The 18,772-nt window shown below is 35.5% G+C and overlaps 1 protein-coding gene across 32 annotated transcripts in view; it reads right to left on the bottom strand.

The window, feature by feature from the left end:
- Positions 1-18,772, bottom strand: part of CLASP2 (cytoplasmic linker associated protein 2) — a 178,656-nt gene that overhangs the window by 103,567 nt on the left and 56,317 nt on the right. For all 32 annotated transcript variants that reach the window (XM_065885770.1, XM_065885763.1, XM_065885769.1 and 29 more), the window contains 2 exons: positions 5,076-5,155; positions 2,707-2,799 (listed from right to left, as the gene is read on the bottom strand). In XM_065885770.1, the coding sequence (XP_065741842.1) occupies positions 2,707-2,799; positions 5,076-5,155 (173 nt within the window). The remainder of the gene's footprint in view (positions 1-2,706; positions 2,800-5,075; positions 5,156-18,772) is intronic.

The following is an 18,772-nucleotide window of genomic DNA, read 5'->3' as shown; positions in this document are numbered from 1 at the left end:
AACAAACAAAAAAGCTTTCTGGAAAAGAACATTATAGATTTAATTATATGCATAATAGACATGTAATGTATGAGTAGGTAAGTAAATTTTAAAGTTTTAAGGGAGTCTTTTCAAAATTGTCACAAAATACACATTAAAATAAAGTTTACCATTTTAACCATTTTAAAGTATACAACTTAGTGGCAATAAGTACATTCAAAATGTTGTGCAACCGTCACCACTATCTACTAAGAAGCCTATTTTTAAAAGAACCAAATTTGTAAACTATATTCATCCATAAGCAAAAGTAAAAAATCAAAAGGATCAACCATTAAGTCATCACCATCTCCAATATTTTAACATTATCACACTTACTTTGTGACACAAATAGCTCTTTCTCCCTATTTCTAAACCTTTAAGAATAGGATTGCCAAATGTTTTCCATATAAACATCATACATACCTAATAAAATTAATCAGTCAATTGAGATACACTCAGGTACACATCTGTGCTCACACATACAAGCTAAAAGTTTACCTGTCATACCCATTATTATGTATAATTTCATATTAAATTCTGTGGTTTTCTAAATTTTTAAAGATATCTTTAAAGTTAAAGATGAATTGAGGATGGAAAACATAAAAATAAAATACTGTGGATATTAGAAAAACATCTGAAAGAATAGTTATACAATCTTAGGGTATATATGGTAGGCAAACTATCATAAGCAGAAGAGAAATCAGAAGGCATCTAAACAACTAAAAAAAATTACAATATGGTAGGAAAAAATTATCTGCAATATATAAGTACAATACACAAGGAATGACAGTAAAACAAGAAAAAGACAAATAACCAAATATTAAATTGGGCAAAATAAATATAAGAAAATGTGTTCAACCATACTAGTGATAAGCAAATGCAAATTACAACAAAGACACATCATTTGCCTTCATTAGATTGGCAAAAGTTAAAAAGACTCGATAGCACCCAGTAATAGCTCTTACTGTTAAGATCATGGATGCCTAATACCTTTGTTCAAAATATTTTGGCAATGTCTACTAAAATAAAATTGCATCTACTCCTTACCCACCAATCCACTTTTAAAAATTTAACCTACAAAAATAAAAACACCATTGTTATAAATATGTGCAAGGATGTTTATTGCAATATTGTTAAAACAGCACAAAATATAAAAACAAGTCCATCCAAGTTTCTAGAAACATACAGCCCACCAAAACTGAATCAAGAATAAATAGATAATTTGAACAGTCCAATTGCTAGGAGTGAAATAGAATCTGCAATAAAAAAAACTCCCTGCAAACAAAGTCCAGGACTGGATGGCTTCACTGGGGAGTTCTACCAAATGTACAAAAAAGAACTTATACCAATCCTTCTCAAACTCTTTCAAAACACTGAAGAGGAAGGAATACTCCCAAAATCATTCTACGAAGCCACCATCGCCCTGATACCAAAATCAGACAAAGACGCTACCAAAAAAGAAAATTATAGGTCAATATCTTTCATGAATATAGATGCAAAAATCCTGAACAAATATTAGCAAACTGAATCCAACAACACATAAAAAGGATCATACACCATGGTCAGGTTGGATTCATCCCAGGGTCACAGGATGGTTCAACATACACAAGTCAATGTGGTCAAAAACCATATGATCATCTCAACAGATGCAGAAAAAACATTTAATAAAATTCAACATCCATTCATGATAAAAACTCTTATCAAATTGGGTATAAAAGGAACATATCTCAACATAATAAAAGCTATTTTTGCCAAACCCACAGCCAATGGTTTATGCCAAACTCAAACTCAATACTCAATGGTGAAAAGCTGAAAGCCTTCCCACTAAAATCTGGAACAGGACAAGGATGGCCTCTCTACCACTTCTATTCAACTTAGAAGTCTTAGCCACAGAAATCAGACAAAAAAAGAAATTAAAGGTATCCAAACTGGAAGGGAAGAGGAAAATTGTCACTATATGCAGATGACATGATAATTCATATAGAAAACCCTAAAGACCCCACACAAAAACTATTAGAACTGATAAATGAATTCAGCAAGGTACCAGGATACAAAATTAGCATACAGAAATCTGTTGCATTTCTTTACATTAACAATAAACTATCAAAAAGAAAAAGTAAAAAAAAAAAATCCCTTTATAAATCACATAAAAAAAAAAAAACAAACCTAGGAATAAATCTGAACAAGGAGATGAAAGACTTATATGCTGAGAACCATAACACGTTGATAAAGGAAACTAAAGATGATTCAAAGAAATCATCCCATGCTCTTGGATTGGAAGAATTAATACTGTTAAATGGCCATACTGCCCAAAGTAATCTACAGATTTAATGCCATCCCTATGAATTTACATTCCCACCAACAGTGCAGGAGGGTTCCCTTTACTCCACAACTATGTAACCCTAAGGAGAGTCATGGTCCCTGGGCAACAATGAAGTTCAAAAAGTAGCACATGGGGAGACACTAACAAATGGGTGAGATAGGCTCCACCTGATTAGCAAAACAGAAAAAAATGGACCCTAACTAAGAAAAGGCCTATTATCTCAATGTGTTTTCCAGAAAGAAATGTTACCTATCAGACTCTCTATTTCATAAGCTAATACCAGATAGTACTACTATTGAATTTCCAAGTTTTTGAAAAAGAACATTGAAAAAACAAGGAGAGGGATAAGAAAATAAAAAACTTACTGCATTGGCACGCTGATCCCAGTCATGTTTGTCATCTGACAAAATTTCCCTGATTTTATTTAATGTTTCTTCAAGTTCTCGACTAGAATAGATCTTAAAGAAAAGATGCAAAATTATAACATTAATATTTCTTGCCACAGCAAAATTATGCCCTCATGTTCAAATAATCTTTCCAGTAATAGTATTATTTCCCATTCTAGCACCATTTTTAAATGGAGAATGAAAATACATTATAGATAATAATAAAATAAAATGCTTTGTCTTCCTTACCTGTTACCCAGGTAAGGGTATTTCTCCGCTCATGAGTAACTTCAAATATACTTTTAAAGTACTTTGTCATTTAAAAAACAAAATGCAAATATCCTACAGATTAGTAAAAACAGGAATGAGTTCTCAAAATGACTTCAGGTATATAACATATCTATTGCATTCGTATACTTATTATACAATATTGCAAAAGGACATGTTTTAGGTTAGTCCCTCCTCCGACCCTCTCAATAGACTGTAGCCAGGATAGCTACATGCTTTATTCCCTCTGGAGCTAACTGTCTGCCAAACACCATTATCCTTTCATTCACTTAACAAATATTCACATAACAGGGATGTAACATTCTAGGCACTAAGGACACTATGGTGAGCAAAAAATAGGCATGGTCTTTGCCTTATGGAACTTATAATCTAGTCAGGGAAAGAAAAAAATTAATCAAATGATATAAAATACGAAATTCCAAATAGAAAGTATCACCAAGGAGAAGTACATACTGCCACGAAAGTATACATACAATAGGGGGTTTGAACTAGTTAGGAAAGTCAAGCTTGAATTGAGAGCTAAAGCATGAGGCAGACATCATTAGACAAAATAGAGAAAGATCAGCCTTCCCTGCAGTGAACAGCACGTGCAAAGGCTCTATGACTGAAAGAAACTGAAAGAAGGCCAAGTACAGTAGTAAAGAGTGCAAAAGGGATCAGGGGAAGAGACAGTGACCCAAGGCCTAAGTCAGTCAGTGCACAGTATTTCTCTACATCACAGTCAAGGTTCAGAGGTGGGCAAATGACCTAAATTAGTTCAGTTAGAGTGAATTTCAAAGTTTTACATGGTCAACTGCGGAAGAGGCAGAGGGTACTAAGGGAGTGAGGCTCGGACAGCTGCAGCCATGTTGCTGACCATGAGGGAAGACGATGCAGAAGAATCCAGAAATGAGACATAACAAAGAATGGGGTCCTAGATACCATCTGAGTAGTACAAACAGATACTGCCAACAAATAGGCCCTATTTATATTTTCCACTTTCAACGGCCATTAAATTCCCCTTTTACTTAAAACAAATACTTGCCAAAAACAAGAGTACAAAGGGGAGCAAGGCATGAGACAAGGCTGAAGAGGCAAGAGGGGAACCAGATAAACATTTGTTACAGAGTGATTACTGGAGGCTTCTGAGCCTTTCCTGCCTCCCACTTTCCCTTCACAAAAGTCCTTCTGCCATATTTAAAAAGAAAGGCAGGTTCCTCTCCCACTCCTAATCTTATTATGATGCTTTGCTCTGGAATACAATGCCAGGCTCCCCCTTCCCTAACAAGGGAAAAAAGGGCCGACTCAAAAATTTACTTCAGTGAGGGGGTACATAATTTTTTAAACATTCTTTTAGAGGGCATACAGAGAGAAGAAGTTTGAATACCACTAAGTTAGGAATTGGCTGCAATAAAATAATTCCTAGGTTTCTAACTTGTGTAACTGATTAGGTTTCCACATATAAAACACTGGAAGAGTAGGTTTGAAAGGGGAAGATCATGAGTCCAGTTGTGGGCACGTTGAATTTGAGATGCCTCTGAGACATCTAAAAGGAGATGTCAAATAAACAGTCAGTGGAAAAATTAGTTTCGCACTAAAGAGAGTTCTGGCTGAGTGATAAAAACCTGTGCATTATCTATGTAAAGGCAGGAAGTAAAGCCATGGATTTGAAGGAAGGAAGGAAATTGAGAGCGAGAAGAGAGGCCCAGAACCAACCCTTAAGAAATCTCAGTATTCAACAGTCAAGTAAAGAAGGATGTGGCTTTAAAGGAGAAAGAGATGAAGTGGACAGAAAAGTAGGAGGAAAAAAAATGGAAGAACATTGTATCACAGGCACCTTTAAAAAGAAAAAGTGGATGTAGTTGGACACTGCAAAGTAATATGATTCAATGATATGGATTCAATTTTATTTCAGCCTCACTGAAAAAATCACTTGGAAGTCTAATTGTACCAACAAATAATAGTTTGGTAAGTCAATTCAGGGAGAAAAGAATTTGAAAAACAGGGACAAAAATAAATAATATTACGAACAGGCACATAGGCAATATTCATGGGGAATGCCACTTCACTGGCATCCTTACCTGTATAGAAGGGACATCTGTAAAAGCCTTTATAAAATCATCTTCATCAACTGCTCCGGCGCCTCCTTCCTTAGAAGCACCTGATAATTAAAAATAAATTTATTTTTTAAAGTTTACTTTTAAGCATTTTAGCACTGAGAACACCATGAAAAATATTAACTCTTTTGATATGAAAAAGGCATAATTTTGAGACATTCCATTTTATAAGAAGGTATTAAAAAAATCTCCAACTTTTCAGAAAAGAGAAGGTACTTAGCAGTAGTTGATTAACTCTCTATAAGGTACTAGATGAGGCTGGTAGTAGAATCCAAACTATAAGAACACAGCCCTCTCATCCCTCATTCAATGCAAGACCAAGGACACAAGAAATACAGGTGAAAGGATAAACATTTAAAAAGCTGAGCAGTTGACCCTAAATGTCAATAATGATGCCAAATAAGTGAGGCAGAGGATCCACATGTGCTGCAGTGGTCAGGAAAGCAAATGTGAAAGAAATGAGGGTCTTGAAATTAACTTTAAATACACAAATGATTTTTTTATTGCACATACACAATAAAAAAGTAAACTTAATAGGCAGTAGTTGTTTAACAGCCAATAATTAGCTATTGTCTTTCAGCTCCAAATACACTCTTTTATATTGTGATGCTGGGTCTAGGACTGAGCAAACCATTTTTCTGCTGATTCTAATGGTTTCCTGTTAAACTGTGTCAATAAGGATGCTGGAAAGAATGAAAGCTGAAGGAAGAAGGGACCTGCTCCTTCCTAACTACTTCCTCTTCTTGTCAGTAAAACCCTAGCAACTCTGGCAGGTTGCTCATTTCAGTTGCAGTTCCAGACTGCAGTTTTTCTAACATTCACTGAAACCAGCTCACTATGCCTGACAGAGACACCAGACAGCTAGTACCTGCTCCTCAGAGGTCAAGTCACAGCTCTGCAGGGCCTCTCCTCTAAGCCTCTATGTTTCAATAATTTTAACCTCATTTTGTTCTTCCAGCTTTAGGGGTAGGAGCTATTTACTGTGATTGCTACATCCATGATACTTTATTTTTTATTTTTATTTTTTTCAAATTAACCAGTATTTAAATGGGGAGGGGAGTTGTTTAACAGAAGTAGTATGAATTATAAATATTATTTCCCGGGTAGTCAGCTGCTATATGTAATTGTTGTGCAGAAGACACTAAAATAGTGTCTTTGCTCTTAATGACAGTGGAGAAACCAGAATCAACAGAGGGAACTTGGCTTCATGGAGAACTGTCGTCACAAAGCTCAACTAAGGAATCTTAACACAGCTGCTGAGAGTACTGTGGTATAGGTAGCTGGGGAGGAGACACCTGTTTGGGGGGGAAGGAGAATAAAGCCAGGAAGGCTCTGCACTGATGGACTGTGAAGCCGGCAGAAGGGTCAGTAATCTTCTCGCCTCCTCGGCCTCTTCCATGATACTTTAGTGTTCTCTTCTTGCATTCTTAATTCATCAATACCCATTTAACAAATTATATTCAATTCTGTCTGCAAAAATAACTTGTGGATTCTGTCTTCTGACTGAAATCTGGCTGATAACTCTATTATTTATTTTCTTCGTGGTAAAAATCCAACACATGAAATGGTTTTCAAATACCTAAGATGTACATTCCAATGGACAATTCACTTAAAAAATCTCTCTGGTTAAAAAATTAAACAGAAAATATCTCTTCAATTAAGTTTATCATCTACCAAAGAAATATTAATACTGCAAAACTGGACTTAAAAAAAATCATCCTAAAAAATAAAAAATACTCAGGATTTCCAAAGGTGTATAAAAAGCTCCTTATCTTAAAAACAAACAAAAACCTCAGAAGGTCTTTGTATATGAGTTTTAACAGCAATAAGAGATGGACCACAGAACAGCATAAAGTTTAAGGCAATATAAAACTGCAAATTAAAAGCAATGACAATTTCATAAACTAAAAGAGGAATGGATGTATGCTTGCTATAGGAAATTCAATTAGAAGAGTAAATAAATTATAGTTACTCCCTAGATATTAAAAAATCCAATAACATAATAAAACTCCCAACCCCATGCCCATAATCAGTACTAGTAACTAACTGATTACCTGAAAATAATCAGCTAAAGCAAAGAAACAAAAAGATAGCTAACCATATTATCTTAACATCTTATAAGATACTACATTCATTTACAATCTCTTAATATGGCAGGGTTTATTGCTTTCGACAGTGGGTCCTCTGATAGGAGTGCATATGCCTAGATTTTTACAATTTCTTCCCAATCTTTCACAGTTGTCTTTGTCTAAGCCACTGAACAGAAATTTCCTTAGGGACTGGTCCTTACCAAGCAGTTCCTAAACATTCAACACAGTTTTCATAAAAACAAAGTTCTTTCCATATTCATTAATATATTTTGTTCCTTTATATTACCACTTCTTGCAAATTACTTTGTTACAATAATAAGAGCAAGCATTAGGCAAGTTTGAGAACAAACAACTGATGCCTAGAAAGTATACATCTCAAGTGGTAGAGGAGACCTGTACAGAGGTACCAGAGCAGAGCCAGTTAACAACCTTAGTGTACTACAGTGTGGAAGACAGAAAGTTTTACAGAGGAATAGAGAAGTGAAGGGGAGACCAGTATGAAGGATTACTACAGTGTATATGCAGTTTACTAAGGTATCATACATACAACAGAATGCTAACGTCGATACGTTAACCCGCCAGCCATAACACAATGTCAAAATCCTTCAAGGGGATGCAGAGCATCTGAACAGATCCCAGATAAGGCCAGAAAAATGTGCCAATGACTAAGGACATACATAGGAAAGTCTAACTCTGAAAGTCACAATTTACTCTAATCATAATTTCTTTATCATGCAGTAATTTCTTATGACTAGGGCCAAATAAGCTAGTAGGGAGTGGTGGGGGAGTAGAATATAATGGCTTTTAAAAGTCCCACAGAAGATGCAGAGACAAATAAATGCAGCCTTGTGACTATCTCAGATATGACAGTTAGGTCTCTAAACCTAGACATGGGCATTACCAAATTTGGTAAGAACTTGCATGGTCTGAATAGTTAACCCTAATCTACCTCACTCTTACCTTGGAGAATCACTTTGTTTAAGCAGAGGGGCTGCTAATGGGAGTGTCTGGGATATACGAATAGTGTAAAGACAGAGGACATTCTGAGCTCCCCATTCTAAACTTGCTTATACCTTGCATGTATTACAAGTAAACCTTTTTACTATCCATGTTTGCCTTATGTTTCCCCTCACCTTGGTTTTGACTGTCTGGCCTACAAAGTAGGAAAAGGATCCCTGTATAGGGAATAAACTGTTGAATGAACTGTTTTATCTCACAATCATCACTATATTTTCTGATACAGCTTTAAAAGGTTCACCCAAAAATACTATAAAATCCCTTTAGCGCCAGCAAGGAGAATGAATTACATAAGAAGACAGTCAAAAAGAGTAATGGGCCACGAATAAACTGTTGAATGAACTCTTTTATCTTGCAATCATCACTCCATTTCCTGATACAGCTTTAAAAAGTTCACCCAAAAATACTATAAAATCCCTTTAGCACCAGCAAGGAGAATGAATTACATAGGAAGACAGTCAAAAAGAGTAATGGGCTTTAATGTCAAATATTACTGCAAGAAAAGGAGAATGAGTGTGCACACCAAGAGGAGATGTGTTTAGATAAATTACGTTTGAGAGCAGGAGCACAAGTAGAGGTTGGGCTGAAGGGACAAGTGAAGCTGGCTTCCAATTCTACTAAAGCTCTTTCAAATATAACTGTGTTAACAATCATACCAGAAAATATTAATGGGCTGAAACAGAACAGAAGAGCTTTGCCCAGCTGCTAACCACTCTAAAACAGAGGTAATTTTTTTCTGTAAAGGACAAGAGAGTAAATATTTTAGACTTTATGTGCCATATGGTTCCTGTTGCCATTTCTCAACTCTGCCATTGTAGCCTGAAAGCAGCCACAGACAGTATACAATGAACAAGGTTGTATTCCAATAAAGCTCTATTTGTGGACACTGAAATTTGAATTTCATATAGTTTTCACACGTCACGCAATATTATCCTTCTTTTGACTATTTTTAATCATTTAAAGATGTTAAAAATATTCCTAGCTCATGGCTGAAACAAAAACAGACAGTTGGCTGGATTTGGCCTGTGCACTACAGTTTGCTGATCCCTGCTCTAGAATCCACTCTAAGCTGGTAATCACTTGGTTGGGAAGCAGAGGGAGGGGAAGGGGGATTAGAGGGTACTGTCATTCAGGAGACACCACGGTTTCTAGTGTGCCAGACTGCCTAGATGAGGCATTCTCAGAAATCCTCAAATACTACTTTAAAAGGTTCAAGTATAAAGAGAAAACTCCATTCTACTTAGTCCTTAACTACTAATAAGGTGAAGTGCTGGATACAATGGTGAATGAAACAAAGGGTAAAGTACAGATACAGGAGCAAGGAGAGCAAAGTTTTAGAGATGGAAAGAGGCAGATTCTTCTCATGCTACAGTGAAGCGACTAGCACTGAAGAGAAAGATAAATGCTGGAAAAACAACATGGAGGGAAATATGGCAGGAACCTTGATGAAATTCATACAAAATCTATAATTTTTAAAGAGAGTTACACTAATGAAAGCACTATCAGTGCTTTTGAAGAGTGCTATGAAAAGACAGAAAAGCTTTCTGGATCCCCAACTTTCTAAGGGAAGTAGGTTGAAAACGACACTCAGCTGAAAACACAGGACATTTTGATACAAAAGAAGAAAAGATTTCAGGGGCAGAGCCCAGAGTCCAGGGTGAAACCAAGAACAGAAGAAAACACTGATTTAGAGAAGCACACCCAAAGAGAGAATGAAACCTTCATGATGGAACATTCATGACCCCTGTAATAAGGGAACCTGACAGCAGGTTCCTGTTGGATTTCAAAATTGCTATAAATCAGTGACTACTATGAAGTTCCTGTTCCTTCCCCCAACCTTTTTAAAGAAACTTATTTTTAATTTATTTTAAAAATTTTTTTGGCTGCATTGGGTCTTTGTTGCCGTGCGCAGGCTTTCTCCAGTTGCGGCAAGCTGGGGCTACTCTTCGTTGCGGTGCACAGGCTTCTCATGGCCGTGGCTTCTCTTGTTGCAGAGCACAGGTTCTAGGCACACGGGCTTCAGTAGTTGTGGTTCATGGGCTCCAGAGCGCAGGCTCAGTAGTTGTGGTGCACGGGCTTATTTGCTCCACGGCATGTGGGATCTTCCCGGACCAGGGCTCAAACCCGCGTACCCTGCACTGGGCAGGTGGATTCTTAACGACTGCGCCACCAGGGAAGCCCTACTCCCTTTTTTTTTTTTTTTTCTCGGTACGTGGGCCTCTCCCGTTGCGGAGCACAGGCTCCGGACGCACAGGCTCAGCAGCCATGGCTCATGGGCCTAGCTGCTCCGTGGCATGTGGGATCTTCCCGGACTGGGGCACGAACCCGTGTCCCCTGCATTGGCAGGCGGACTCTCAACCACTGCACCACCAGGGAAGCCCCTCCCCCCTTTTTAATGGGAGTGTCTATTATGGTTTTTCTGTCCTGTATGTTGAGTATGTGGGGTGCAAGTAGATGTCTTTTTAGTTCAGGGGTCTCTGCATGGAGAGGAGCCACACCAGAGGATAGAAACTTCATGCATCTGGACCTGATGCAGATCAAAGGATCACAGACTTTGAGCCTGATGGTATAATTAGGATGAGACTTTTGGGAAATGTCCATGAATGCATTTTGTGTGTAGGAGGCATGTAAATTATCGTGGTCAGAGGGCAAGCTGCAGTAGGCTGGCTGCAAGGGTAGCAGCAACAATTGCTCTCATTCTTGACAATTGCTCCTTTTACAATGTGACTTTGCAGATTTCCCTATTGAAAAGTGGAGTTTCCAGTAAAGAGGTGGAGAAGAGTAACTGAGAATTCTGGTTGAGACAAGACCTAGGAGAGGCTAAAGGGGTCCCTGATTGGTTATTCCCCAGTGTCCAGCAGAAAAAAACTTCTCAGAGGAAAGCTTCTAGAATCCCCAATTTGGACCTAAAGGACTTCCACTAATTAAGTTCAAGCAACAAGCTCACAATCAAAGTTTAAATACATTTGATCCTTGAACAAAACAGGTTTGAACTATGCGGGTCCACTTAAACAGGTTTTTTTTTTTTTTTAAACACTGAGCTGTACACTTTGTCTATCTATCTAGCTATCTGTCCATCTATCTAACTATTTTTGGCCGCAGGGCCTGCAGGACCTTAGTTCCCTGACATTCCAATAAACCTTTATTTCTAAAACCAGATAGCAAGGACACATTTGGCCTGCTGGCTGTAATTTGCCAAATCCTGGTGTAGATAGAAAACCCAAAATAATATATAGTAAAATCATTAAAAATTAAACTTTAGCTAGGTGACTAGATATAAAATCAAAATATTTGATTTCATTTCTATGCATCAGCAACAAAGTTAGAAATTTTAAATTAAGAAAATACTATGTCCAGGAACCTTGAGGGCATCATGCTGAGTGAAATGAATCAGACAGAGAAAGACAAATACAGTATGATCTCGCTTATATGTGAAATCTAAAAAACAAACAAACAAAAAACCAAGCACACAGATACAGAGAACAGATCGGTGGTTGCCAGAGGCAAGGGGTGGATGAAATAGGTGAAGGGAGTCAAAAGGTACAGACTTCCAGTTATAAAATAAGTAAGCTACGGGATGTAAAGTACAGCATGGTGACTAGAGTTGACACTGTACTGCATATTTGAAAGTTGCTAAGGGAGTTAATCTCAAAAGTTCTCATCACAAGGGAAAAAAAGCTCTGTAACTGTGTATGGTGACGGATGTTAACTAGACTTATTGTGGTGATCATTTTGCAATATATACAAATATTGAATCATTATATTGTACAACTGAAATTGATATAACGTTGCATGTCAACTATACCTCAATTTAAAAAAAAAAAGAAAATGTGTTGACTCTATAGATGAATTTGGGGAGAACTCACATCTTTGTAACACTGTTTTCCTATCCAGGAATGCAGTATGTCCATTTATTTATGACTTTTAAAATTTCTTTCAATGAAGTTTTACAATTTAAAAAAATACTATGCTTTTTGGGACTTCCCTGGTGGCACAGTGGTTAAGAATCCGCCTGCCAATGCAGAGGACATGTGTTTGAGCCCTGGTCCGGGAAGATCCCACATGCTGCGGAGCAACTAAGCCCCTGCGCCACAACTACTGAGCCTGCACTCCAGAGCCCATGCTCTGCACCAAAAGAAGCCACCTCAATGAGAAGCCCACGCACTGCAACGAAGAGTAGCTCCCTCTCGCCGCAACTAGAGAAAGCCCGCACACAGCAGTGAAGACCCAACGCAGCCAAAAAAAAAAACCGTTTTTTAACATAAAATAAAAATATTCTGAGGTATCTAGAAATAAAACAAACCAAACAAACAAAAACAAAACAAAAAAAGTGAAAAACCTTGAGGTGGAAAAAATAAATTTTAATGAGACATTAAAGAACACTAAAATAAATGGATAGATATTCTGTGTTCATGGACAGGAAGACTCAGTATCATAAAGATGTCCAGTCTTCCCAAAGTACTGCCATAATCAAGCCTCCAACAGGATTTCTTGTGGAAGTTGTCAAGCTGATTCTAAAATTTGGAAGGGCAATGGGCCAAGAACTGTTGAGATAATCCTTATAAGAAAAGGGAGGAAGTACTTGCCCTAACAGAAATGAAGACTTACAAACCAAAGATAATGATGACAGGTTTTAGTGCAGGGATAGGCCAACTAATCAAATGAACAAAATACAAACTTCGAAACAGACCCACAAATGTACAAAAATTTGATACACGACAAAGAAGTGATTCAGATCAACAAGGGAAGTAATTCAATAATGATGCCTAAAATTCAACAAAATGCTGAGATAATGGATTATCTAGTTAAAAAAAAAAGGTTATTTCCTTACCCAATTTAAAAACTTAGAGTAGACATTCTGATTCCCATGGGAAAATGGTAGTCATCCAAATTCAAATCAAATGTTTTACTAAATACTCCAAAAACCAGAGATCAAAAAGAAAAACAAATAAAACTGTCCACAGCACATACTTGTAATACAAGTTTTCACTTCAAACTTCAATTTACAGGTAAATGGGGAAATATAAACATCCAAAACCAGCAATGTCAATTACAGAGTCCTCACTGGAGAGAAAAATCCGAGGAATTTGTATGGAAGAGGATGATCTTGGCAGTGGAGTACGAAGACATCAAATATGGTTCCCCTCCGAACAAGAGGTAAGTAGCACTTAGAAGGTGGAGGTATTCCTTCAAAGCTTGGCGGATAAAGGAAAGGAAGAAAAAGATAACAGTTCTACTGAAATGAGATGGTATCACAGAATCAGAAGCACTGAATAGAAAGCCTTCCATGTATCATTTAGAAAAGAAGTTGCATTTCACTATACCAACAGAAGAGGGCATTCCTGAACTAACAAACAGTAAATTTTTCTTTCTGGCCCCACAGAATCACTTATTAAAAAATATTTTTAGGACATTTGAGGAAATTTGAATATAGAATGGAAGTGCTTAAAAGGAGGTATATAGTTAGAACAAACTTACAGAAAATAAAAGGGCTTAAAGGAACAAGTTAAATATCACCACAAAGAAATCAGACAAATCCACAGCATGGGACAATCTAAAAGACAACTAGCATAGACTCTTTAGAAAAAAAGGCAATGTCATGGTATAAAAATTGGTGAAGGGATTTTTTTATACATAATATTATGGAATTTTCTGGCATATGATAATTGTATTATAGTTATAATGAAGCACACCTTTAAGTCTTAGGAGGTGTATATTAAATATTTATGGCTGAAATGTCATGATGTCTACAATTTACTTTCCAACTGTTGAGTTTTGGAAAAAAAAAGAATACGTGTGGGAATATATCTATATGGAGATGGTTAAAACAAATATGACAAAATGCTAGTTATTAAATCTAGGTGATGAGTGTTTACTGCATGCCAACTTTTCTATATGCTTAAAAATTTTCATAATAAAAAGTTTGGGAAACCACTCACTAAAAAGTTAGAATAAGTACAGATAAACATCAGGAACATCAGTAACCAAAATATATCCAGTTAGTAGTATCTCAATTCAATGGAGTAAAGAATGCTTTATCCAATTGCATCGACATTAACTTGCCCATACATAAGAAAAGAAATTAAAATGAATATACTGTCACTTTATACAAAAAAAAATTCCAGATATACTTAACAAACTAAATGTAAAATAATTTATGTTTTAGAATAAATTAGACTATTTGTATAAACTTCGGGGACTAGACAATAGTCCTTCTTATTCAAGACAGGAAATTGGGAAGTTTAAAAAAAAAAAAAGGATAGATATTTTACCTACCAAAACAAAAATTTTTTAATTTTGACATAAAAATGCTATAGACAAAGGAGGAACTGAAGAAATATTTGTAACTTTTAATAAAAGCATAAAAGGCCTAATATTTTAAAAACTGTAACAAACTGAGAAGACAAAACAGCCCAATTAAAAAATGGGCAAATAATAACAAATTACAATTCACACAAGAGGATACGCTAATCCCTATTAATGAATTTAAATATTCTGAATCTCACTGGAATATGAACTCTGGGAGGACAGGGTCTTTGTTCTTGTTCACTGATATTTCCCAGAGATTACGAGAATAGCAGCATACTAAAAGCTTCCAGTAAACATTTGCTAGCTGCTGGCTGGCTGGATAGACGGGTGAGGATTAAGAAAAAGAAGTACCATTTTTCACCCATCAAAATGAACCTGTTATATTCAAGGCCGGAGAAGGTAAAATAATGTCTTTATTAAAATTAAAAGCACATGATTCACTTTGTTATAAAGCAGAAACTAACACACCATTGTAAAGCAATTATACTCCAATAAAGATGTTAAAAAAAAATTAAAAGCACACACAACTTTGACCAAGCAACCTCATTTAGAGGAGTCTACTCTACAGATCAGAAGCACCAGAATGACCAAATACATAAGTACATGGAGACCTGCATTCTTTGTAATGGCATAAAGTTGCGAACAACCTGAATGACACTGACAGAGAAATAGTTTATTAAATCATGGTACATCAATAATGTGGAACACGGTAGAGCTATTAAAAGAATGTGATAGCTCTCATTCTTGATGCTGAAGGACGGAAGGATGTTTTGTGAAAAAAAAGCAAGTTGAAAAGTGTTTACTAGTATGTTTAATGGCGGCAAAAATAAAATCTAATCTAAATACCTACACAAATAAAAATGGAGTAAGATGTGGAAGGATATCATACATAACACTGGGCAATGAGATTAGGAAAGCAAGATGGTATGAAGTTTTTTTTTCTAAACATTTCTCTAATGTTAGACTTGTTAACAGTGAGTATACATTTTATATTTAAAAAATCAAATTATGCCATTCAATTTATTAGTAAGAAACACATAAATTGGTTCTAAAAAAGAAAAATGCCAAGTTAATGGAAAAAATTAAATTTACAGCATGCCCATCACAGAAATAATGCTTCTTACCAATTCAGTAATATAATGTAATAAATATAAGTTGGAATTGTAAGTTATTACAAACTTCTACTTTATATGGATCAAGTATAACAAATCTAACTAATGGAAAATCCCTCACATGTGTGATCTATATTAATGATATTTCACTCTTTTCTGAGGCAAATCTTGAAATCAATTTGCCTACCTATATGACACTATAATTTTCTAACATTTAAATCTCAGTCAAAAAGTATAGGCAAATGAAGTATGGAAAGGCCAAAACACTAAAAACCACTAACACTGGTTGGTGGGATAATGAGCATGGGCAGATACTGTAATTTCTTTTCCAATTTCTTTTCTGCTTTCTTTCTTGAGCATTCCTATGGTCTCCTCATTGCCTAACATGAAGCCTTGCACACAGTAAGCTCTACATACAGATGTAGATAAAGATAATAACTCATCTGTGAAGAGACTGGGTCTTTAATATATCTACTAATTTTAATCACAATAATTTGGCTGTTTATATTAATTTCCTCCCTTCTCAAACATTCTGAATGCTTCAGAAAATAAACCTTGCACAATGAAATTTCTTTGACTTTAAGTCTTGCACAAGAGGTAAAACAAAACTGAGGACAAAGAAAATAACTACAGCAAAACACACATATTCTTAGACACAGTAGGCCATTGGGCAGTTTATTGATTTATATTTATAATAACTTATTGGTTAATTATTCAAATCTTATTTACCTTAAAACCACAGTTAAGAGAGACAGCACCAGGGCATCTTATGATGAATGACATGAGATTCACAGAAATTTAAGACAGAATGGTGACTGGCCAATCCTTAAATTCCAAATGTCATTAATAGTGTTTTGCTATATGGGATAAAAATACGAAATATGTATTATATGCGGTATTACTGAGGAGATGACCCAGAGATAATCCAAAAAGCCCTTGATGGTGGGCCAAACACTGGGCCCTTGTTTCATCTCTGCTAATAACTAACTGATCTTGGATACATCATTTAGCTTTCTGAGGCTTAGTCTCTTCATCTGAACTGTGGTCAGATCATCTTTTAAGATCCCTTCAAGGCTAAAATCTTTTGGGTTTAGTATCATTCCCTGTCATTAAGGGGAAGAAAGGAGGAAGAAAACGAGCAAAACAAAATACACAAACAGAAAAGTTATTTGGTTTTACATAAGTTCAAAAACAAGAAATTTAGGTTTATGAATTAAAAATTTAGATTTCAAGATTAAACAACAAATTCTGTGAGATTTGTTTCATTAAATACATACTGATTTTCATGATCTTTATTTGTTTAAAAGGAAAAGCATCTTTGTTGTTTACATCACAGGAAAAAATGGGAATGATTAGCATAATTTGTGGAAAACAGATATTTAGACATTCTTAATAAAACCTCAGGTAAGACATAAAGTAAAACTAATATAAAATACCCTAAAGACAAGTAAGTACTACTGAATTTGAAAAGACAGTAATTAACCAATTGTAAGAGTTCAAAGTTAAAGCCATTTCAAAGTAGTCTTTGATATGAGATGGAAACAATTGAGAGAAAATACTCTGTCTGCTTGAATGAATGGGCAAGTGAGAGAGAACAACAGAACTTTGACAATTGATGATTTGGTTAATGATGTGTTTCAATGATTACATACAAGCCTCAGTGACAAATCACTAACGTAAGAATCTGGTACTAATGATAAACAAAAACAATTATATCATCATCTAATTCAATTTTTATTTTTAGAAAAGAATAGCAGCCAAAATAATTGGTACAGGAATAAGGACATTATAACTCAGTAAGCTTTAAAAAGGCAATTTCAAAAAGAAAACTCTAAAAAGTATTTCCATTTATAATGAAAAAATTACCAGTTTGCTTACTTCCAAATATTCTATTTTGCTGGGAATCATACTAGTTGAGGTTTTAAATGACTGATTTGTGGACCCTGAAAGTAGTGATCATTCCTGTAGATTATAACCTCAGAGCTTTAGGATCTAGAAGAGTTCTTATTTACCCAGTGAGATTAGTGTTGGTGGCAGTATAGCAACGTGATTTTTGCACCTCATCTACTTATTAGATGCATGACCTGTTCAAGTTGCTTAAATTCTCTGAACTTTAGTTTGCTCATCAGTAAAACTGAGATAAAGTATCTAACTCAAGAGTTCTGAGGTTTAAATGAGAGAACATAAGTAAAAACATCCCCCAATTTTAAAAAACTATTATCTAAAATACTATAGAGATGTAAGTATTACAAATAATCTGGTATAATCAGCAATTGTATTAAAGCCATTAAGCCAAAAGGGGGGAAGATATGTTTATCTAAATTCCTATTATGAAGCCACAAATGTTATTCAGAAAATGGACTACTTAAGGGAATTCAATTTAACCTTATTCTAATTAGCAAAGCACAAAGGTAACACTTTTGACATCCACATAATATGGATTTTTATAGCCATGATATATTTGGAAAAGGTTATGGGAGCAACCCATAACCTTTTTCTTTTTTAATTCTCCTTGGATTAAAAGCCCCACAATTACAATATGAGTAGAAAAGGTTGGCACACCGAGGCAAAGAACAAAACAAAACTAACACACACTAAAGATTAAACACAGGTCCTACTGTCTTTAACTGGCTAGGATACTTTGCTAAAAATAGCATACATCTCTTTAATCTTGACATATATCTCTGGGAGAAGTGAAGTAAATTAAACTCCAAAACTTCAGAGTAGATTCAATCAGGATTCCAAAGAAGCTCACTTTATTATTTTGGTAATCCTTCTGAAAAGAAATTTGTTAAACTCAGTGGACTGTGACTGGCTTATACCACTATTGTATACCTCCATCTACCATACTCCTTTAATTAGGAACCAATCATACCTGTTTATTATATACCAAGGAGTAGCAAATAAAATGCCTGGACTAAATCACCATTATTCCATGTAAAGTTATGAGAAAGAAACTGTACAGTCTAGAAAACACAATAGTTATATAAAGAGAGACAGGACAACCTTCAAGAATTTGAAAGTATTATGTTAACAGATAATTCATCTTCCCTGCCTAAGTTACAAGGAGGCAGATTTTAATGCAATATAAAAAAATAATTAAATTTATCCAGAATTGAAATGGCTTATAACT

This window comes from Phocoena phocoena, chromosome 10 (genome assembly GCF_963924675.1).
Source record: "Phocoena phocoena chromosome 10, mPhoPho1.1, whole genome shotgun sequence".
Lineage (NCBI taxonomy): Eukaryota > Metazoa > Chordata > Mammalia > Artiodactyla > Phocoenidae > Phocoena > Phocoena phocoena.
Note: the sequence above shows the minus strand (reverse complement) of the source record. Positions and strands in the feature narration are given on the sequence as shown.